Raw genomic sequence first — 21,381 nt, 5'->3', positions numbered from 1 at the left:
TGGCGGACAGGGGGCACCCCCGGGGCATTGGGGATAATGGGGGAGTGGGGAAACCTCCCTGGAGACAACGGGATCATCGGGGGGGGGGCACATGGAGCTACTCCGTGGGGTCACGGGGGCAGGAGGGGGTGGCCTATGACCCCCCCCCGACATCGTGGGGTCACCCCGGGGGTCACCCCTTAAGGGCGAGTGGCCGCGAGGGGGCGCTCCGGGTCAGCGCCGCTCCTCCCCGACCTCGGGACCCCGCAGCGCTCCGCGTCCTCCCCCCCCGCCTGCACCCCCCCATCCCTGTCCCGCACCCCGTTATGTCCCTCGCAGCCCCCGCGGCCCTGTGCCCCCATCCCCACATACCTTCTGTGCCCCCCCCGCCCATGCCCCCTATAGCCCCACACCCCGCCCTACTCCCCCCACGTGCCCACCGTGCCCCTCATCTCCCCCCACACCACCTGTACCCCTCATTGTCCTCCCGGGCCTCCCCGTGGGCTCCCCACAGCCCCCAATACTCCTCTACGTCCCCCCATGCCTTTCTATAATCCCCCATATCTCCCCGCGCCCCATTCCGCCCTAAACCACCTAGACACCCCGTGTCCCCCCCCCGCCCCGTACTTCCCTATTCGGCCCCGCCCCGCCCGGGGTGCCCCATAACCGCCTCCTCCATCGGGCAGCGCTGGGCGATGGGCCGGGGGGGGCTCCTGCTGATGATGATGATGATGATGCGGGCGGCCCCGACGGGGGCAGAAGGTGAGGGGTGGGAATAGAGGGGGATAATGGGGTCCCCCCCCATGGACATCCTGACCCCCCACCCCCTCACTCCCGGCAGGGTCGTGCCGCCCGCAGGCGTCCTGCGAGGAGTGCATCAGCTCCCACCCGCGGTGCGCGTGGTGCGAGGAGCCGGTGAGTGCGGGGGGCTGAGGGGGGGGTGCGGGACTCCCCCGTGGGACACCCTCTGGGACCCCCCCCGTCCTGGGACACCCCCGGCTCCTTCCCCAGGGACCTTCCCATGAGCTCCCCCCTGGGAATCCTTTTGAGACCTCCCCACGGGTCACCCTCGTGACCACCCCGGGACCACCACCCAGATCTTCCCGTGGGACCCCCAGCACTCCCCCCCCCAGGGACACCCTTCTGGCCCATCCCATGGGACCCCTCTCTCCCCACCTCTCCATCCCCCTTTGCCTTCCTCAGCACCACCCCGGGGACCATCCCAGAATCTTCTCTGAGATCCCCCCAGAATCACCCTCTGGGACCCCCCCGAGGACTCGAGACCCCTTTGGGACCCTCCGGGACCTCCCCAGAGTCCAGGACCCCCCCCCCGGGGCCCACAGGAATCCCAGTCTCTTTAGGAACACCCCCAGGACCCTCTCTGGGATCTTCTCCCATCACTCCCCTTTTCCCCCCTCAGGACTGCCATAGGTTCCCCCCCCGGACCCCTCCTGTGTCTCCCCCCCAACCCGTGACCCCCGCAGGACCCTCTCTTAGAGCTCCCAAGACCCCCCCCCACCACCCACCCCCCTTCCTGCGCTCTCCCAGAACCTTCCCCTGGGATCCCAACTGTGAGAGGGGTTCACATCCACCCCATCCAGTGGGGGCAGATGAAGCCCCCCCCCGTGTCCCAGGGGCAACCCTTTGATTTGGGGGGTGGGGGGCAGTGCTGAGGTGTGGGGTCACACGGTGACATGGGGGTGGATGCTGGAGGTGCCGGGGGGGTTCACCACGTCCTGTGGGACACTCAGCATCCATGGGGACCTCACTGTTCCATTGACCCCACTGTGCCACGGGGCCCCCACTGTCCCCAGGGGTCACCGTAGGTCCCATAGTGCCCCCTGCCCCCATAATCCCCATTGCCCCCATCCCGTGGGAGCCCCCGGCCTGGGCTGCCCCCCCACCGCACCCCCTCCCCGACACTGCTGGTGTCACCAGGAAGCAGCGAAACCACAGAGACAAACAGCACCGGGGTTGGGTGGGGGGGCTGCAGCTGGGGGACACGAGGCCCCACAGGGATGGGAGGGTGTGGGGCGATGGGTGCGGTGTGCAGGGAATGGATGGAGTAGGGGCGTGGGGTTTGGGGGCAGGAGGTTGGGGGGGTGTGGGGCTCCTGCCGGGTTTGGGGCACAGGGTGACAGGCGCTGGCCCCCCCCCCCCGTGCCGGTTCCGTTCCTGCAGGAATTCCCAGGGGGGGCACAGATAGAGACGTCGCGCTGTGCCCCACGGGAAGCCCTGGAGCGCGCCGGGTGCCCCCCCGGAGCCATCGTGGATCCCCATGGGAGTCTGCGGGTCCTGAGGGACACAGAGAGGGGGGACGGCGGGGGGCAGCTGAGGCCCCACAGTGTGGAGATGGAGCTGAGGGCTGGTGAGGGGGGGAGAGGCAGAGGGGAGGGATGGAGGGGAGATGGGGATGGAGGGATAGTGGGGAGATGGGGAGGAAATGGGGATGGGGGAGTGGTTGGGGAGAGTGGGAAGGAGGAAGGGAGGGGGTGGAGGAATGGATGGGGATGAAGGGAGGAGAGATGGAGGGGAGATGGGGGAGTGGGTGGGGAAAGGTGAAGGGAGTGGGGGGGAGATGGGGAGAACATGGGGAGGTGGTGAGACGGAAAGAGGGAGAGATGGAGAGATGGAGGAAGGGATGAATGGGGAGAGGGAGGGGTAGGAGGGGGAACACACTGAGATGGAGTGAGGGAATGGGGGGAGAGAGCAGCAGAGGGGAGAGGGGATGGATGAAAATGGGGAGGGGGGGGGTCGTGAGGGACTCTGACACTGTCCTGCAGGCGAGGAGCTGAGCTTTGCTGTGCGGTTCCGGCGGGCGCGGGCGGTACCGGTGGACCTTTACTTCCTGCTGGACCTGTCCTACTCCATGCGCGATGACCTGCAGCTGCTGCAGCGCCTGGGCACCGAGCTGCTGCACGCCCTGCACAACGCGTCCAGCGCCGCGCGCATCGGTGCCACGCTCAGCCCACCCCCACCCCCTGACCCCACCCCAACACCCACCCCAATGCCCCACACTGCCCCCAGCATCCCACCCACGACCCTGATACCCACCGCTAACTCCAACTCCTGACCCCCAACGCCCAGCCCCAATACCCCACACTGCCCCCAACGTCCCATCCACGATCCCAACTCCTGACCCCCAACCCCGTCCCCAGGCTTCGGCTCCTTCGTGGACAAACCCCTGCTGCCCTTCTCAGCCGTGACCCCCCAGCGCAGCCCCTGTCCCGCTGCGGAGCCCTGCGCCCCCCCCGCTGCTTTCCGCCACCTGCTGCCCCTCACCAACGACAGCGCCGAGTTCCAGCGCCGCGTGCGCAGCCAGCGCGTCTCAGCCAACATGGATGCACCCGAGGGCGGCTTCGATGCCATTGTGCAGGTGGCGGTGTGCCAGGTGGGTGTGCGAGGGACGGGGGGTGTGCAAGGGAGCAGGGCTGTGCAAAGGGAACGGGTGTGCGAGGGGCTGAGTACGGGTGTACGTGAGAGCTGGGTTGTGCAAGAGATGGTGCATGCAAGAGGGTGGATGTGTCCTCAAGAGTGTGTGTGTGTGTGTGTGTGTGCAAGAGAGTGTGTGCAGGGAGCGGGGCTGTGCAAAGGGAACAGGTGTGCAAAGGGAAGGGGTGTGTGCAAAGGGAAGAGGTGTGTGCAAGGAGCTGAGTGCGAGTGTGTGCCAGAGCAGGGTTGTGCGAGAGATGGTGCGTGCAAGAGGGTGGGTGTGTCCTCAAGAGTGTGTGTGTGCAAGAGGGTGCATGCAGGGAGCAGAGCTGTGTAAGGGGAGGGGGCGTGCCAGGGGTTGTGCAAGTGCAAAAGGATGAATACGTGCAAGGGATCAGGAGGGTGCAGGGAGGTGTGCGAGGGATTGTGCAGGTGCAAGAGACAAGGTGGGTGCAAGAGGATGGGTGTGTGCACATGTGTGTGCAAGAGATGGGGCAGAGTGGGGGCACTGGGGGATGTGGGGGGACATGGGGGTCACTGAGGACATGGAGGGATGTTGGAATCCCAGCGGATATTGGGGTGGCGGATGTTTGTGATGTGGGGGCAGAGCAGGCTGCAGGTTGCGGTGACACGGGGGGGCGGTGGGATGTGTTGGTTATGTGGGGTAATCCCCCCCCTCTCCCCACCCAGGAGCACATCGGGTGGCGCCCCGTGAGGCGGCTGCTTCTCTTTGCGTCAGACGACACGTTCCACACTGCGGGGGACGGGCGCCTGGGGGGCATCGCGCGACCCTGTGACGGCCGCTGCCACCTGGACGTGCACGGCGAGTACAGCAGCAGCCACCTCTATGTGGGTCTGGGGTCTGCGGGGGTGTGGGGCTCAGGCAGGGCTGCGGTTTGCAATGGGGCTGCGATGCTCACCCCATAGGATTACCCGTCAGTGGGACACCTGGCCCAGGTGCTGTCGGCCGCCGACATTCTGCCCATCTTCGCCGTCACTGCGCCCGTGGTGCCTGTGTACAGGGTGAGGGGGGCAGGGGGGAAGGTTATGGGGCCATGGCGGGTAGGGGGGGTGACGTTGTGTTGTCCCCCACCCAGGAGTTGAGCCGTCTCATCCCCGGAGCCGTGGTGGGGGAACTGCGGGAGGACTCCAGCAACGTGGTGCAGCTCATCACTGACGCCTACGAGGTGGGGGGACATGGGAGGGGGACTGAGGGACTTTGGGGGCATGAGGGGCATTGGGAATGTTGGGGACATGGGGTGTGGAAGGGAGTGGGGGTCTGAGGGTCGCTGGGGACGTTGGGGGCATTAGGGATGTCGGGGATGCAGTCAAATGAGGGAGGCATTGAGAACATGGGCGCAGGGGGCCGTGGGGGGCACTGGGGGTGGTGGGGGTGGGACACAGACGGGCTGTGGGGTCCATGGGGCCGTGGGGAGGTGACTGTTGTGGTGACGCAGTGGTGGGTATCCCCAGAGCCTGACCTCCACGGTGGAACTGCGGCACTCAGCGCTGCCCCCCGGGCTCAGCCTCAGCATCCAGCCCCACTGCGGCGACCTCCCCGGCCCCCCACAGCCCCACAGCGCCCACTGCACCGGAGTGGGCATCAATCAGGAGGTGGGGATGGGGGGCGTGGGGGCGGGGGGGAGTCCCTGTGGTCCCGTTGGTCGTGGATGTCCCCAAACCTCAAATGTCCCCACATTGCGGGTGCCCCCTTACTGAGGGTACCCCCACTCCACACGTGTTCTCCTTTCCCCCCCCCCCGTGTCCCCAGGTAACCTTCACAGTGCGGGTGAGGGCAGACAAGTGCCTGGGCCCCCCCCAGCGCGTGGGGCTGCGGGTGGTGGGGGTCCCCGAGGAGCTGACCCTGCTGCTGAACGCCCCCTGCTCCTGTCCCTGCGCCCAGCGGCGGGGGGGGGCCGCCCTCTGCAGGGGAGGGGACCTGGAGTGTGGCGTCTGCAGGTGGGGAGGGGGGGGTAGGGGGAAATGGGGTGAGATAGGGAAAGTGGGTGGAGGATGAATGGTGGGGTGGGGGGGGAAAGGGGGTGGGCAAAGGGTGGGGTGGGGGAAATGGGGTGGAGGAAGTGGGGTAGGGGGCAATATGGGGTGTAACAGGGCTTATGGAGTAGGATGATGAAACGAGGGTGGGGGGAGCGGTGCGGTGGGCTGCGGCTCTGGGGAGTTATATGGGGGTCGACAAGATGGGGGGCTTAAGGACTGGGCTTAAGGTGGGGTGACCCTCAAATCCCCCAGGTGCCCCAGCGGCCGCCGTGGTCGCCGCTGTGAGTGCGAAGGGCCGGAGGAGGCGGGGGGGGGCTGCCGGCCCCAGAACAGCACGGCCCCCCCCTGCAGTGGGAGGGGGCGCTGCGTCTGTGGCTCCTGTCTGTGCCCCCCCGGGCTGAGCGGCCGCTACTGCCAGTGCGAGGAGGGGGCGTGCGAGCGGCACGACGGGCTGCCGTGCGGAGGTGGGGAGGGGCGCAAGGGGAGTTGGGGGGGTGGCTGCCGTCCCGTGGGGTGTCCCGCCTGTGGGGTCCTGTCCCCACTGTCACTGTCCCATCCCGTGGGTTACACCAGTGTCGCAGGTCCCATCCCATCCCTTTGAGTCCCATCCCCCGGGTCCCGTCCCCGTCCCCACCCCATTGGTCCCGTTCTTTAGCTCCAATTCGGGTTTCACGCCGTGGATCCTTTCCCGCACCTTCTGGGTCGCGTTTTCTGGGTCCCGCCCCCTCCCCTGGATCCCGTCCCACCCTTCGGGTCCCGTCTCTCCCCCCCCCCACACACACACAAATCTCCTCGTGCCCCCCTCGCTGTCCCCCGCCCCATCCCCACGCGTTGTCCCTCCGCCCCCAGGAGAGCAGCGGGGTCAGTGCGTGTGCGGGCGCTGCCGGTGCCGGCCCGGGTTCGGCGGCCGCGGCTGCGGGTGTCCCATGGCGCGGGACGGCTGCGTGCGGGACGGCACCGAGTGCAGCGGGAACGGACGGTGCGAGTGCGGGCGCTGCCGCTGCCAGAGCGGGTTCGTCGGGGCGTTGTGCGAGCGATGCCCGAACTGCGCCGGGCGGTGCGAGAGGATGCGGTGAGCGGGGCAGGGGGGCGTTGGGATGGGTCGGGGTCTCACGGGGTGCGGGGCGGCTGTAGGGGTGGGGTTACACGGGAGGGCAGCGCGGATGGGGTGGGATATGGGCTCGGGACGCTGCGGGGATGCGGTGCCCTGACGGGGGTCCCTCCGTCCCAGGGACTGCGCGGACTGCGCCGCGTTCGGGCGGGGGAACTGCAGCCAGGCGTGTAACGGGACGGCGCTGCGGGTGCTGCCCCCGCCCGCGCCCCACGGAGCCGCGCTGTGCCGGGAGCTGAGCCCCGACGGCCGCGTCCTCGTGTTCATGGTGGGGAGCGGGGACGGCGGTGAGGACGAGGAGGGGGCGGACACCGTCATCACCGTGTGGGCTGAGGAGGGTGAGTGTGTGTGTGGGGGGGAGCCCACACCCCGCAGGGACCCCAAACCACAGTGATCCCGTGAGACCCCCAACAATAAAGCACCTCACGGCCGGGGGTCTCTGCACCCCAAGGGACCCTGGGACCCAAAAGACCCCACGGATGGGTGGAGGGACTCCTGGCAGCCAAGAGACCCTAAGGGGTGGGAGGGGTGGGTCTCCGTGCCTATGGGACCTCTGGCACTCGTGGGACCCCAATAGGGTGGGACCCCATAGAGTGGACTGGGGGGCTCCTGGTCCCCGTGGGTTGGGTCCCGGTGCCCCCCGGTCAGGTGATGGGGGAGGGTCTGGCGTCGCACTGACCGCATCCCGCAGCTCCATTGCGGCAGACCCCGCTGCTGGTGGCGGTGGTGGCGGCGGCGGTGGCCGCGGGGCTGCTGCTGGTGGCCGCGTGGGGCCGCGTCTCCGTGGAGCTCCACGACCGCCGCGAGTTCCGGCGCTTCGAACGGGAGCGGCTCCGCGCCAAGTGGGATCAGGTGAGCGCCCAACCCCGGGGCGGAGCGGAGGGATACGGGGAACCGGGACACGGTACAACCCCATCTGTGTGTCCCCCCCCTCCCCAGGACAACCCTTTGTTCAGGAGCGCGACCACCACCACCGTCAACCCCAACTACCTCGGGGCTGACAGTGCAGCCGGGAGCCTGCAGTGAATCCACAACGTCCCCACGGTGCTGGGAGAGGTGGGGGGGGGTGCACACCAGTGGAGACCCCCCCCCAAACCGAGAAGCAGAGCCAAGGGTAGAAAAGGAGAATGACATTTATTTAAATACCCTAACGAACACCACCAAGGACCGACACCACTACTGGTAAAAAGAGACGATTTTATGACATCTTATAAAAACTACAGCTTAAAAGTGACGCCCCCCCCCTCACCTCCCGGCCCCAACTCCCCACCCCAAGTCCTTCCCCTTTCCCCATAGCAAAATAAGTATATTAAAAACAAAACAAATCCCCCAAAACAAAACAAAAATAACAGAAAAGTGAAGCTGTGGGGCTTTCCAGGCAGCGTGGAGGGGGGGTGTCGGTGTGGGCAGGGGGCTTCACTCCCCTTTCGTGTCTCCCCTGCAGTTCATGAAGCCCCCGAGGGGCCTGGGGTGACCCTGCCCCACACCGACCGACTCTATGGCTGCACCAGGGGGGGTTCCCGTGTCCCCAGAGGGCCCCCCCAGCCCCCAGCAGTGCCAGGGTACAATAACAGGGTCACCGCAGTGGACACTAGTGGGGCTGTGGGCCCCTTCCCACCCCCACCCGTGGGAACGCGGCTCCTCCTGCTGTGAGGTTTCAGTTTGGGGTGAAGTTTCCGCTGCCCCCCCCCGGCCCCCCCTGGCCATTTCCAGCAGTTCCGTTTGCTTTTAGGGGCAGGTGGGAGACAAACAGGGAGTGGGGAGGGGCTACAGTGACACTGCTGGACTCCTTCACAGAGGGGTGGACTCTCTAAGTTCTCAGCTGTAGGGCTGCCAGGCTCTCCCTGGCCCCACTGCGATGGTTTTTGGGCCCCCAGTCAGGATGGGTTTGGGGCTCCCATCCCCCCAGAGGCAGAGGTGACCGTGGTGAAATGGCGCAGAAAAGGGCAAAAAGAACAACTGCAACGAGAAGGAAAAGCACCACAGCCCCAAGAGCCTGGGGAGGGGAAAAGGGGGAGTTCTGCCTTCTGCTTCTCTTTTCTTGCCAAATGGGGGGGGTTGGGTGGAAGGGGGGGGTTCCACCCCACCCCATGTCCTTCCTGCGGGCTGAGGGCCGCTCTGGAGGTGCTCAGAGCCGACCCTGAGGCAATGGCGGCGGTGGGAAGGGGCTGAGGGGGTCTGGAGGCAGGGGGTGGGCAGAGCCTCCCCCACTGCTGCCGCTGCACGGGAGAAAGGTTCCAGCTCATCCTCAGCCTCCTATGTACAGTGTCGGGACCTGGTCGGGAAGTCCGGGGGCGGCGTGGGGGGACACGGCCACCTCCCAGCACTCGGCCCTACAGCAGCAGCTGCGCCTCGGGGCCTTTGGTCTGGCAGCCTTGGCACATGCGTTTGTGTCGCAGCAGCCGGTCTGTGCGGGAGAAGCTCTGGGGTGGGGGGGGGGGGAGGTGGGGCGGTGAGGAGCGTGGCAGGGTGGGCGCCGTGCCCAGCCCATGCCCCCACACGTACCTGCATGCAGCGCTCACACTGGTAGGGCTTCTCGCCGCTGTGCACGCGCTTGTGGCGCTCCAGGTGGTACTTCTGGATGAAGCGCATGTCGCACACGTCGCACTCGAAGGGCTTCTCACCTGGGGGAGCACAAGGATGGCGTCACCAGGAGCAGCCCGTGGCCCCCATGCCCCATCCCCATACCTGCCCCACATGCCCTGCTGCTCCACCTCCCCAGTTTCCCTTCTCCACCCCATATCCCGCGTTCTGTCACTGCCTCACATCCCGTGTCACCCCGCGTCCCCCCGCCCCACATCTCCCCCTGCTGGGAGCTCTGCTGCTCCTACTCAGGCTCCTCCACCCCCTAACGAGCTGCGGGACGTAATTAAGGTGGCACAGAGCTGGGTACTGAGTGGCCTGCAGCAACGTGAGGGGGTTTTCTGGGCTGCCCCATCTGGGTGACTCAGGGAACACATCCCCAGAGAGAGCACGTTTCGGGCACCCAGAGCAGTGTGGAGGTTTCAGCGCAATGAGAGCGACTGCGGGATTCCAGCTTGTGCTTTTGGGAAGCCCATCACCACTGCAGGCATCTCTTTGGGTGCCCTTTACCCCAACAAGGTTGTGCTTTTAGGCACCCCCTCACCACAGGGTACTCATTGACCACAGCAGATGGTGCCTCTCACCACTGGGGGTACTTTTGGGTGCTCCCTGCTCCTCTCAGATATTTCAGGGTGTCCCTCACTGCTGCAGATGACCTGGGGTGCCCCCAAGCAGCAGGTGCTGTGCTGCTGCCCCCCGAGCACAGGGGATCATTTTGGGGTGCCCCCACCCCACCGACGATGACCCGGGGGCTCCCCTTACCGGTGTGGATGAGGATGTGCCTCTTGAGGTGGTAACTGCTGCGGAACGCCCCGCAGCACTGCTCACAGATGAAGTTCTTGTGGATCCTCAGCTGGAAGGAGCAGTTCTGCTTGATCACCACCACCTGCAGGGTGGGGGGCGGCCCCGTCAGCCCCCCTGTCCCACAGCCCCTCACCCAGGGGCGCGCCACCCTCCCCCCCAACCCCAACCTGCCTTTTTAATGGACTTTTTGGGCTGTGACGCCTCCGCCGTCTCCTCCTCCTTTCGGCTGCGGGATTTCTCCCCATCCTGACGCAGTGCCTTGGCCCGCAAAACCAAAACCCCACAGTGAGCCGCCCCCCACCCTGAGAGGGACCGGTAGGGGGTCGCACCGCCCGACCCACTCCCCCCACATCATACCAGCACATCAGGGCTGCTGCCCCGCTCCCTGCCCTCCGCCTGCTTCGAGCTCTGCTTCGGCATCATCTTCTTGCTGGCCACCGTGGGCACTAGGCAGACACCGGAGAGCCCCTCGCATGCCAGCAGGCTCGCCTGGATTTGGGGGGGGGGATGAGGAGGGGGAGGTGGGGGATAGAGAAGAAAGCAGAACAACACACGAGGCCGGCGAGCTGCAGGAGCCGTCCCGCTGCACCCCAAGCCCGATCCCAAAGTGGAGATCAATTAACCGAGGACCTAATCGCTAATGGGTGGGTGGCGGTGGAGATGGGGGGGCGAAAATGGGGACGTCGGGGGCCCCGGGGGCTGCAGTGGTCTTGGGGTATGGGTGTGAGCAGTGGGGCTCATTACCTGAGCCATCTTGGGTCTGTCTGTCTGTCCTCGACAAAGGGATTGTAACAATCCTTTGGCCTTAACGCTCTCCCAGGGAAGGATTTTACCGTTAGAAAGCCGGGATTTATATAACTTTGGTTTCAGTTAATCATTTTTTTTTGGCCGGCCTTGCCCAGTACCCTCCACTTCGCCGACATCACGGGATCGGGGTGCCCGGTGGCTGCAGTCCTCCAAGGTCGCCCCCTGGCTGTGGGGGGGGCAGCGGCAGCGGGCGGGAGGGGATGGCGTTGTCCTCAGTGAGGGGACATCCCCAGTCCCCCCCCACCCAACTCTGGGAGGAAGATGCTGCTGCGGGTCTTGGCCTGGGGGGAGGAAACGCTGCTGTGTCCTCGGCTTGGGGGGGGCAGGGGGGGCAGAGGGACCCCCCGGTAGGAGGTGAAAGGCAAAAGGGAGACGGCACAGGGCGATGCAGGGTATGACAAGGGGTGGGAGGATGGGGGGTGAGTATTGGGGCGGTATGAGGTGGGGGGGTTATATGGGGTATGGGGGGATGATACGGGGTGTGGAGGTGACCGGGGAGGGGACAATGTAGCAATGGAGAAGGGTGTCAGAGTGACAGGTGATAAAGCAGAGGGGGGGACTTCATGGGAGTGACCATGGAGAGAGGGGACACTGGGGGGGTCTGAGAGGAGACATGGGGACATGGGGACAGTGCGGGGGGGTCCTGAGGGGGGAGGTGACACGGGGACAACGTGAAGGGGGCACCTGGGGGGGGGAGGGGACACGTTTTGTATGGAGAGGTACAGGGGAGCGTTGGGGGGTGGGGAAACAGACGGGGACGTTGCGGGGGGGTGACACGGGGACACAGCGGGGGGGGGATGGATGAAGCGGGACGGACGGGGCGGGATCCCGTTACTGGGGGGATGGGCCCGGCCGGTGGGGGAGGGGCGCGCGGTGCGGCCCATCATTGCGGGGCTGAGGGACGGGCCCGCCCCGCCCCGCCCCCATTTCGGTGCCCCTCCCCCCTCCCCGTCCCGGTGCCGCCCGGTGGGTGGGGGCGGGGCCGACGGAGGCTCCCCCCGATCCGCCGCTTCCCCCCGCCCCGCCCCGCAGCCGGTATCTCCGGGGCCGCCCGTGGCTCCGCGGGGCCTGTACCTGCGGCGGGCCGTCCCCGTGCCGCTCCGCGCCGCCCCGGCACTGCACCAACAGCCGCGGCCCCCCTGCTCCGGCCGCAGCCGCTGACCCGGAACCGGAAACGCCCGTCCCTCCCCCTCCCCGGTCCGCCTCCTCCGGCACTTCCGGCGAGCGGGGCGGTATTGCGCATGCGCAGGAGCGCTGCGTGAGGCGGAGCGCGGAGCCGCCATCTTAACGCCGGGCGGGAGTTGCCCGACAGACCGAGGGCGGGTGGGAGCGAGTTGGAACGGGGCGGGCCCGCACCCCATTACTGTGTTCGTTCCCCGGTTCCCCCTGCGGGCTCCTCTCACAGCCGCGGCCCATCGGGGCCTTGTCGCCCCTCCCGGTCCCTCGGAACCGTCCCGGTCTCTCGGTGACCCCGCAGCCCCCGCCGGCGTTGTGTCCCGCCCCGGTTCCTCGTGTCCCCGTCCACGTCCCCGTGGCTTTTCGGTTCTATTTGGGGTCGGGGCCGGCCGGCCGTTGCCCGCTGTCCGCCATGGGGCGATGCCGCATCCGACCCCCCCCTTCAGTCACACACACGCCCCGACCCCCCCGGCAGCGGTTCCCGACCCGCCGTCACCCGGTGCCGGCCGCGCCGCGGACTTTGTCCCCGTGTGAGCAGAGCGCGGCTGGGAGCGGCACGGAGCTGCCAGGGGTCGGTGAGACGGGATTAAAAAGGGGTGGGGGCTCCGAGCACTTGAGCTGAGCCCGACCCGGGTGAGCGGGGCCGGGCCGTGATGGAGCGGTGGGGCGACCTGGAGCGGCCGGCGATGGACAGAGCGGCCGGGGAGCAGTTCCTGAGTGCGGCATTCCAGGTGCTGCTGGAGGAGGCGGTCAGGAAGGGCACGGACGTGGCTCAGAAGGTGGGAGCGGGGCGTGGGGGGGCTGGGGGCGGCTCTCGGGTGGGGGCTGAGGGCCGCGTGCCGCCCGCAGGTCTGCGAGTGGAAGGAGCCCCACGAGCTGCGGGAGCTGCTGGACCTGGAGCTGCGGAGCCGCGGGGAAACCGAAAGCCGCCTGCTGGAGCGCTGCCGGGATGTCATCCGCTACAGCGTCAAGACCTGTGAGAGCCGGGAGACGCCCCGACCCCCACCCCGACCCCGAGACCGCAAACCCCAAAGCCCTGATCGCGTCCCTGCGCGCCCAAAGGTCACAACGGCTGCACTGTGTGTCCCCACCACCCGCACAGCTCCCAGCAGCTCTGCTCGAGTCCCTGCCCCCCCTACAGGTCCCAGCTGCCCCATTTGTGTCCCTGTCAGTGCCCCTGCCACCCCAATAGACCCCAGCAGCCCCCCTCATGTACCTGCTATCCACACAGGGGCTGGCTCCCCTCCCAGGTGATCTTCTTCCTCTGGCAGCTGTGTCCCCATGTCCCCAGGGCCCTGCTGGGGCTGTGTCACCATCTCCACTGCCATGGTGTGCATGGTGCCTCTCAGCCCCTCCACCAACTGACACCCCTGTCAACCCCCTTCATCCCCCCAGGCCACCCCCGCTTCTTCAACCAGCTCTTCTCGGGCCTGGACCACCACGCGCTGGTGGGACGCCTGCTCACCGAGACCCTCAACACCAGCCAGTATGTGCGTGGGGGTGCGGGTGGGGGTCTCGTTCCAAGGGGTGGCTTCATTCCCCCCCACTGTGCCCCCAGGTACACCTATGAGATCGCCCCGGTGTTTGTGCTGATGGAGGAGGTGGTGCTGGCCAAGCTGCGCGAGCTGGTGGGCTGGAAGAGTGGTGATGGCATCTTCTGCCCTGGTGAGGAGGGAGGGGGGGCTGCTGTGGGACCCCCAGCTTCTGGCCCGTCCTTGGTGTTAGTGCTGCTGTCCTTGTGCCTGGGCAGGGGGCTCCATCTCCAACATGTACGCCATGAACGTGGCCCGCTTCCAGCGCTTCCCTGAGAGCCGTCAGCTGGGCAGCCGGGCGCTGCCACGCCTGGTGCTCTTTGCCTCAGAGGAGGTGGGCACAGTGATGGGCACGGGGGGGGGTGGCAGTGGGAGCAGCACTCTGAGCCTGTTGCTCCCACAGTGCCACTACTCCATCCAGAAAGGAGCCGCCTTCCTGGGCATCGGCACCGACAACGTCGTCCTGGTGCGTGCAGATGAGAGGTGGGAGCACTGGGATTGCACCAGGTTAATGCTGGGGTTGTGCTGGGACCCCCGGCCCCGCTGCTGACCCCGGCCCCGCTGCATCCCTCAGGGGGAAGATGATCCCCGAGGAGCTGGAGAAGGAGATCAAAAGGGTGAAAAGTGAGGTGAGGCCAGGGCAGGAATAACTGCCAGGGGAGCCCTATCCCCACATGCTATCCACTGACCTTGATTTATGTCCCCCCCCCCGTGCTGTCATGTCTCAGGGTGCTGTGCCATTCTTTGTCAGTGCCACCTGTGGCACCACCGTGCTGGGCGCCTTTGACCCACTGGGCCCGGTGGCGGACGTGTGCCAACGTCACGGCCTCTGGCTGCATGTGGATGTGAGTGCCTGGGGGGGCCCTGCTGCACACCCCCAGGCCCCCTTCCCCACATCCACCCTGCTCTGCCCCACAGGCTGCCTGGGGTGGGAGTGCTCTGCTTTCCAGGAAGCATCGGCAACTCCTCGCCGGCATCGAGAGGTACCAGCAAATGGGAGAAGGACGTGTTTTGTGGGGACATGGGACCGTATCCCTTGGAGTCCCCCAACCTTCTCCTCACTGTAGGGCTGACTCGGTGGCCTGGAACCCTCACAAGATGCTGACGGTGGGGCTGCAGTGCTCGGCCTTCCTGCTCCGAGATGACTCTGTGAGTCCAGCGGCTGCTGGGATCCCACGGGGACCCCCTTCTTACCCCTTGGGACTCTTCAGGACCCCACGGGGAACCCCTTGGAACTTTCTCTAGTCCCTTAGATCCTACAGAAACCCCCTTGGAACCCTCCAGAACTCAATAGGAACTTCTTGGGGTGCCCTGAGACCCCTCAGAACTCGCTGTAACTTCCTGGGGCCATCTCTGACCTTCCCAGAATACCACCAGGATCCCCTTGGGACCCCAACAGCAACTCATCAGAGCCCCTCTAGACCCCAATGGGACCCCCCTGGGACACCCTGGCACTCCTTGAAGGCCCTCAGAACCCAACTGGGAACCCCTGGAACTCTCCAGTTCCCCCTCGGAACCTTCCAGTGCCCCAACAGGACCCACACAGAACCCCTAGGACCCCAGATATCCTCCAGGATCCCCTGTCACTCCCTGCACTCCACTCGGACCCCCCTGGGAACCCCTTGCATCCCTCTGAGCCCCTGCTGGGACCCCTGAGGAACGCCCACAGCCACACTTGGACCCCTGTCTCCCACAGGGGCTGCTGCAGCGATGCCACGGGGCGGGTGCCACGTACCTCTTCCAGCCTGACAAGTTCTACGATGTGACCTTGGACACCGGGGACAAGACGGTGCAGTGCGGCCGCCGCGTCGACTGCCTCAAGCTCTGGCTGCTCTGGAAGGCGGTGGGGACCGAAGGGCTGGAGCAGCGTGTGGACAGAGCCTTCGCCTGCACCCGGTGAGCGCAGCAGCCACCGCTGGGTGTCACCACCAGGTGCCACCACTGGGTGCTCACACTGCTCTCCATCCGCAGCTACTTGGCTGCCGAGGTGAAGAGACGGCCCGGCTTCCAGCTGGTGTTGGAGGTACGCTACGATGCGCTGGGTGGGCATTGAGCCCCGTGGGGGATACAGCGGGGAGCATCACCCCGTGATGTACACAGCAGCTCCCAGAACGGAGCCCCAGTGCTGTTCCCCATTCTCCTTTCTCCACAGCCCGAATTCCTCAACCTCTGCTTCTGGTTTGTGCCCCCCAGCCTGCGGGGCCAACAGGGCCGTGCTGATTTCGAGCAGCTTTTGGGGAAGGTGAGCACAGGCTCCGGTGTGTCCCCCACCTTCTGCTCAGTGCCAACCCGCACACAGACCCCCAGCGCCTGTTTCCCCGCAGGTGGCCCCTGCCATCAAGGAGAGGATGATGAAGGAGGGCTCCATGATGGTGGGCTACCAGCCCCACGGCACCAAGCCCAACTTCTTCCGGCAGATCGTCACCAGCCCCGCTGTCACCAGGGCTGACCTTGACTTCTTCCTGGATGAGATTGAGCGGCTCGGACATGACCTGTAGGGTCCTCCCTGCCCCCCCCAGCACTGTGGGGACACCAGGGATTAAAGACACTCCCACGTGCTGCACACTGCAGCTCAATAAACACTGAAATGGGTAAAACACGTAATGTTTTACTGTGTTGTTTTAGTATGAAATAACCCCCAAATTTGGGATGTCCCATCAGAGCGTCCCCATCCTGAGTGCTGCCACCACCATTTCGAGCATCCTGAACACCACCATGGGCAACCCGAGAGCTGCCAGCAGCAGAAATGGAGCAGAACTGGCAGGAGCCCTGCAGGGAGTGCTGCTCCTTGTGTCGTGCTGGGTCCGGCCTCCTTCAACGTCTTCATCAGTGCCCTGGAGGAAAGGGTAAAGGCTGCCCTCAGTGAGACTAGTGATGGCACAAAGCCGGGAGCAGCGGCTGCTGCAATGGAACGCCGTGCTGGTATTCTGGTGGGCAGGGAGGAACCTGGTGAGGTTCAGTGTGGGCAGTTGTAGGACCCTACAGCTGGGGAAGAGCAACTGCACGTGTCAGTGCAGGTAAGGCTGAGCTGCTGGAAGGGAGCTCTGGGGTCCCGGTAGCCACCAGGTGACTGTGAGCCAGCAGTGGCCAGGAAGGTTGCTGGTGTAATGGTTGAGCCACGGTCCCGTTTTGGGACCATTCTGGGGCACTTTGGAGATGGTGTCACAGCCCCCTTGGGTCCCTATGCGATCCCAATGGCACTTTGGGCCCCCTCGTGTCAGTGTCACAGAGTCCCCAAGAAACTCTCAGTGTCCGTATGTGATCCTGTGGCCCCGTCCTCCATGTCCCCGCTGCACCCCCACATTTTCCCCATGTTATCTCCATGGGAGAGGTGAACCCTCTCCATCCATCCCATAGAGGCATGGCCTGAGATACCCCCACCCCTCACACTTCAATGATCCCCGGTGGGTTGGAGCCTTTCTGTGTCACTGCTGTCATCACATAACAACTGTCATCATGTCACTTGTCACAGTTTTAATTGTCTCACAATTATCACCATGTCCAATTACCTCCCCCCCCACACACACACTCTCTGTGTTTCCCCAGAGCACCCCATAAACTGACAGCACCTGTGCAGCGTCACTGAATTTATTGCAGCAGTGGGGGCTGGGAGGGGCTGCTCCAATGCTTCCAGGAGTACCTTTATGTGGCATTCTTCACCATGCTGTCCAATATTCTCAGGATGGGAATGACCACGCCTAGGAATTTCAAGAGCCTGGAGCGCCAGGAGGGCTCCACCCACTGCAGCGCTGCCGCCTCGCGCCCATGGCCCTCCTGCAGCTGTGCCTCCAGCTCCTGTATGATGAGGAGCCGTACAGACAAGCTGTGCTGGTGCTACAGCAGAGCATCCCCATGCACCGTTGTGGCACCATCCCTGCGCTCACCTCCCGGTGCTGAGACAGCACTTGGTTCTGCTCCTCCCGCAGCTGCTGCGCCCACTGCTGCCAGCACTCCTCCAGCTGTGCCACGGTCACGTATGGGGTGGCTGTTACCTCGGCCAGGGCCACCCGCTGCTGCTGCTGCCGCTGCTCCTCCAGCTGCTTCTCCATTGCTTCCTTGACTGCTGTCACCTCAGCCAACACCACCTGCTGCTGCTGCCGCTGCTCCTCCAGCTGCTTCTCCATTGCCTCCTTGACTGCTGTCACCTCAGCCAACACCACCCGCTGCTGCCGCCGCTGCTCCTCCAGCTGTGCCTCTGCTGCCTCTTGTGCAGCTGTCACCATGTCCAGGGCTGCCTGCTGCTGCTGCTGCTCCTCCACCGCCATTTTGGCCGCTGGCACCTCAGCCAACATCACCTCCTGCTGCTTCTCTAGGATGCAGATCCGCAGCTCCACCGCCTCCTTCAGCTCCCTCAGCTTCATCAGCTCAGCCCTCTGCTGCTGTCTGTGCTCCTCCAGCCGCTCCTCCAGCCGCTCCTCCATCACCTGTGCTGTGGCTGTCGCCTCAGCCAGCACCGCCTTACACTGCTGGTCCACCCGATCCAGCCACATCTCCATCATCTCCATTCTCTTCACCCGCAGGAACTTCTCCAGCACCGCCTCCGCCTGACGGTACCACCGTGAGGCACGGCCATTGCCCCGCACCCACTGCCCCCACCCCCTGCTCACCTTGACACCCTTGTCAGGCATCTGCTCGAACTCCTCCACCACACGCTTCAGCTCCTCCTGGAACAGCCGCATGCCCCCTGGCACCGCGTAGTGCCCACACTGCATGTGGATCTCCCCGCCCCTCCACAGCTCCTGCAGCACCGCGTGGCACCGCTGCTCTGACGCCTCCTCGTTGCGCCGGCAGAACTCCTCCTTGACTGCCTCCAGCTTGTCCTGTGCCGAAAGGCAGCACTCAGTGCACAGCAATCACCCCCAGCCCCACGCGGTGACGGTGACGTACCATCAGCAGTGCCTGGTAACACCGCCTGGTGTCGGTAAAGGCGTGGGACAGGAAGAAGGTGCCGGCATGTTGCTTCCAGTCCTGATGCATGGCCACCAGCGTAGCGTGCGAGGCCGTGGGCAGCACCAGGCCCTGCTCCATGCCCCGCTGATATTCAGCCACCGCCTCCTCCACTGCTGTGCTGTTCTCAGTGTCTGCCACCACCATGAGCGCGCTCTCCACGCAGAGCACGGAGCCGCTGGTGATGGCGGTCACGTACGTCTCCACCAGACACGCCAGCACTGAGGTGACAGTCACCGCACACGTCACCCCCATGCATGTCCCCCACATCCCACCCATCCTCATGGTACCTGCTCACCTCTGCCTGTCACCTGGCTCCTGTTCAGCAGCACCTTCACTGGTGCCTCCTTCCAGATGTGCTGGCAGAAATCCTCCTCGTGTTGGCGGAATTGTGGCCGTAGCTGATCCTCCCGCAGCGCCTCCAGCCGAGCCAGGTCTCTGTCAGCCGCCGGCTCCTCCAGCATGAAAAGCTTGCGGTGGGGGAAGAAGCTGTACAGGTAGTCCCGCAGGTTTCTGTGCTTCATCTTAAAGATCCCTACAAGTTTGAGGGGGTGTGGAAGAAGACACTGAGAACAGAGGCTGCGTCCAGGGGCGTATAACCCCCATGGGATGATGACCCTGACTGGAGAAGAAGCAAGAGTAGAAACAATGTGTGGCTCTGAGTGTATGAGCATTTGCACGAGCAGTTATTGCCTGGACATAAAGGAGACAGTGTTCTGTCGGCAGGTTGCGGGGATGGCAAATTACAGGAGGGTGCTTGGAGCTGCATATAAGGGATGTTAGAATCTGCAATAAAGGATTTGGATCGCTCATATCCAAATCTGTGCCTCGGGTGCTGCATGTCAGCACAGTGCCGCTGCTCTTAGGGACACACAGTGGCAGATGGGGACGCACAGTGACTGCCTTACCAAGACCTGAGTGCAGGATCTGCCGCAGGTACTCATCCCCACTGATGGGCTGCTGTCCCTCCTGCAGCCTAAAGTCACGCACGACCCACACAAAGCCAGGGAAGATGCGGGCGAACTCATCGGCTGGCTCAGCTTTGTTCGCCTTCACTCGCACACGCACGTGGTGTGTCAGATCCATCAGCAGCCTGTTGGACATGTCATTGTGTCACTGCTCACACTGTCACCACCAGCAGCATATCACCATCATCAGCACATCACCACCCTCCCAGCCATCCCCATACCACAGCTTCTGCAGCATCGAGTCGTTGGTGCTTTGCTTGCAGTTGAACACGAAGGTGCTGGAAAGGAGCAGCGCCAACGTGAAGATCCAGATGTCGCTGTGGCTGTCACCCTGAACCCACAGCTGTGTTAGGGGGGAGGTAAGAGAGCATGGGGGGAGGTTTGGAGCCACCCCCCCACACTCACCTTGTTGGCCTCTCCCAGCCCCTCAGTGTCCAGCAGCACCAGTGCCACGCCAGGTTTGCAGGGATGGGGCAGACACCACATCCAGATGCCCTTTGTTTGTGTCTGCGCCGCACTGCCTAGCGGGGAGCCTGTGGGCACAGAGCCATCAGAAACCCCCCCAAATGCCCCCAGAAGGGACGGGATGCCCCCCCCCCCCAAACACACACTTTACCTGTGCACTTCTGTGCCAGTCGCTTCATCAGGAAGGACTTCCCAGAGCCTAAAGGCCCAACCATGGCCACCACCACCACGGGCTGCGTGACACCACGCAGAACTGCCAGCGCTGCGGGGTTGAGGGACAGCTTGCAGTCTTTGTTGTGCACCAGGCAGAGCGGAGCTGCCATTGGGGGCACCGCAGCCTCCATGGTTTTACTGCTGTCTACAGCAGCACAGGAAACCTTCCCCCACACCCCACGGCCCGTCCTCAGCTGCTGCTTCCTGTGCTTCCCAGAAAACCCCGCGCTGCCCCAAATTGACAACGCCTGGCTGCTATCATGGGATGTACTGCGTGAGCCCTGATAGGAAACGAGCTGCAGCGTGATGCTGCTGGGTGATGGTCCCCACCACCTTGATGGCCACACCGGGCAAGAACAGCATCCACTGCTCTGGGGGGCAGGGAGTGGGTTGGGGCAGCCGCCATCACGGCCGGCTTTTGGTTTTACTTTCGGTTTCGCCGAGTCCCGCCCACCTCCTCGTAACTCGCTGCTGATTGGCTCCGAGGGGGGACAGGAAGAGCAACGCCGCCTCCCATTGGACGAGCCACTCGTGGCAGGTGAAAGACGCGCTGCGATTGGTCCTAGGGTGGCATCAACTCTGATCGCTGCATCTCGGTTGGGATGAAGTTCGGAGCTCAGTGACCTCGAGATCAGGCATTTCCAAGCGGGACAAGAGTTCGGCCGGTTGTCTGTCAGATCATTGTCTGTCAGATCATTGTCTGTCAAATCATTGTCTGTCAGCCCATTGTCGGCCCATTTTCAGCCCATTGTCAGCCCATTGCCGGCCCATTGTCAGCCCATTGCCGGCCCACTGTTGCTCCTCCACCATCACCCCCAACACCTTATTCCGAACCCTCTGATCCCCCACAACGGCTCCTCTTGTCCCAAAGAGAGCCGTGACAGCCAGAGAAGCTCTTAAGGACATAGAAGGGGAACGTGCCGGTGCCCCCTATTAACGTGTGGGTGCCCTCTGTCAGCCTCTAGTCCAGTTCTGCCCGCTGTGTGGATCCCATCTCACGGGCTCCACCAAATCAGTGCAGTTTTCCTGTTGTTCGTGTTTCTTTTCATAGAATCATAGAATTTCCCAGGTTGGAAAAGACCTCGAAGATCATCACGTCCAACCTCCGCCTAATCATAGCACCATAACTAACAACCCTCTGCTAAATCATATCCCTGAGCACCACATCCAAACGGCTCTTAAACACATCCAGGGATGGCGATTCAACCACCTCTCTGTTTAGCCTATTCCAGTGCTTAACTACCCTTTCTATGAAGAAGTTCTTCCTAACATCCAACCTAAACTTGCCCTGGCACAACTTGAGGCCATTTCCCCTCATCCCGTCACTTGTTGCTAGTGAGAAGAGACCAGCCCCACTCTCACTGTA

At 64.5% G+C, this 21,381-nt stretch overlaps 4 protein-coding genes across 19 annotated transcripts; 2 read left to right on the top strand and 2 right to left on the bottom strand.

Annotated features, from left to right (window-relative positions):
- The first annotated feature begins 607 nt into the window (after positions 1–607).
- On the top strand, positions 608–7,763 carry ITGB7 (integrin subunit beta 7). The gene is made up of 15 exons (XM_015850358.3): positions 608–741; positions 821–894; positions 2,161–2,347; positions 2,763–2,933; positions 3,138–3,370; positions 4,102–4,260; positions 4,339–4,434; positions 4,509–4,598; positions 4,885–5,025; positions 5,183–5,370; positions 5,662–5,873; positions 6,259–6,481; positions 6,641–6,858; positions 7,212–7,372; positions 7,460–7,763. The coding sequence occupies exons 1-15, from the start codon at positions 675–677 to the stop codon at positions 7,544–7,546; spliced, it is 2,307 nt and encodes a 768-aa protein (XP_015705844.2). The 5' UTR covers positions 608–674; the 3' UTR covers positions 7,547–7,763.
- On the bottom strand, positions 7,636–11,860 carry ZNF740 (zinc finger protein 740). 7 transcript variants are annotated; one of them, XM_085534201.1, is made up of 7 exons: positions 11,789–11,860; positions 10,652–10,995; positions 10,265–10,396; positions 10,079–10,165; positions 9,866–9,989; positions 9,026–9,144; positions 7,636–8,943 (listed from the first exon to the last, which is right to left on the bottom strand). In XM_085534201.1, exons 2-7 carry the CDS (start codon positions 10,658–10,660, stop codon positions 8,854–8,856), a joined length of 561 nt encoding a protein of 186 aa, XP_085390327.1. In that variant the 5' UTR covers positions 10,661–10,995; positions 11,789–11,860; the 3' UTR covers positions 7,636–8,853. The 7 variants fall into 7 exon arrangements, with proteins under 7 accessions (XP_085390327.1, XP_085390330.1, XP_085390326.1 ...); XM_085534204.1 differs by having other exon boundaries at positions 9,866–9,956; XM_085534200.1 differs by having other exon boundaries at positions 10,079–10,172; positions 10,266–10,396.
- Positions 11,861–11,941: 81 nt separating this feature from the next.
- Positions 11,942–16,021, top strand: CSAD (cysteine sulfinic acid decarboxylase). Of its 5 annotated transcripts, none has more exons than XR_014941387.1 (14): positions 11,942–12,669; positions 12,740–12,866; positions 13,286–13,376; positions 13,449–13,555; positions 13,641–13,756; positions 13,826–13,905; positions 13,997–14,051; positions 14,151–14,267; positions 14,341–14,405; positions 14,490–14,571; positions 14,668–15,318; positions 15,394–15,445; positions 15,575–15,664; positions 15,747–16,021. XR_014941387.1 is itself a non-coding variant. In XM_015850365.3 (14 exons), exons 1-14 carry the CDS (start codon positions 12,544–12,546, stop codon positions 15,918–15,920), a joined length of 1,482 nt encoding a protein of 493 aa, XP_015705851.2. In that variant the 5' UTR covers positions 11,954–12,543; the 3' UTR covers positions 15,921–16,021. The 5 variants fall into 5 exon arrangements, 4 of the variants coding, with proteins under 4 accessions (XP_085390310.1, XP_015705851.2, XP_085390311.1 ...); XM_015850365.3 differs by having other exon boundaries at positions 11,954–12,669; positions 15,119–15,318; XM_085534184.1 differs by having other exon boundaries at positions 11,951–12,669; positions 13,641–13,905; positions 15,119–15,318.
- Positions 16,015–20,746, bottom strand: LOC107306942 (guanylate-binding protein 1-like). 6 transcript variants are annotated; one of them, XM_085534172.1, is made up of 10 exons: positions 19,954–20,746; positions 19,743–19,870; positions 19,559–19,668; positions 19,278–19,462; positions 18,668–18,991; positions 18,310–18,590; positions 18,030–18,242; positions 17,307–17,966; positions 17,063–17,217; positions 16,015–16,256 (listed from the first exon to the last, which is right to left on the bottom strand). In XM_085534172.1, exons 1-9 carry the CDS (start codon positions 20,144–20,146, stop codon positions 17,065–17,067), a joined length of 2,247 nt encoding a protein of 748 aa, XP_085390298.1. In that variant the 5' UTR covers positions 20,147–20,746; the 3' UTR covers positions 16,015–16,256; positions 17,063–17,064. The 6 variants fall into 6 exon arrangements, with proteins under 6 accessions (XP_085390298.1, XP_085390300.1, XP_085390297.1 ...); XM_085534174.1 differs by having other exon boundaries at positions 18,668–18,904; positions 19,954–20,745; XM_085534171.1 differs by lacking the exon at positions 16,015–16,256 and having other exon boundaries at positions 16,882–17,217.
- Between the last annotated feature and the right edge of the window lie 635 nt (positions 20,747–21,381).

The sequence above is a fragment of the Coturnix japonica genome, unplaced genomic scaffold, assembly GCF_054131305.1.
Source record: "Coturnix japonica strain WE unplaced genomic scaffold, WE-NBRP24 Scf078, whole genome shotgun sequence".
Lineage (NCBI taxonomy): Eukaryota > Metazoa > Chordata > Aves > Galliformes > Phasianidae > Coturnix > Coturnix japonica.
The sequence above is the reverse complement of the archived record's forward strand: the minus strand, read 5'-3'. Positions and strand labels throughout refer to the sequence as shown.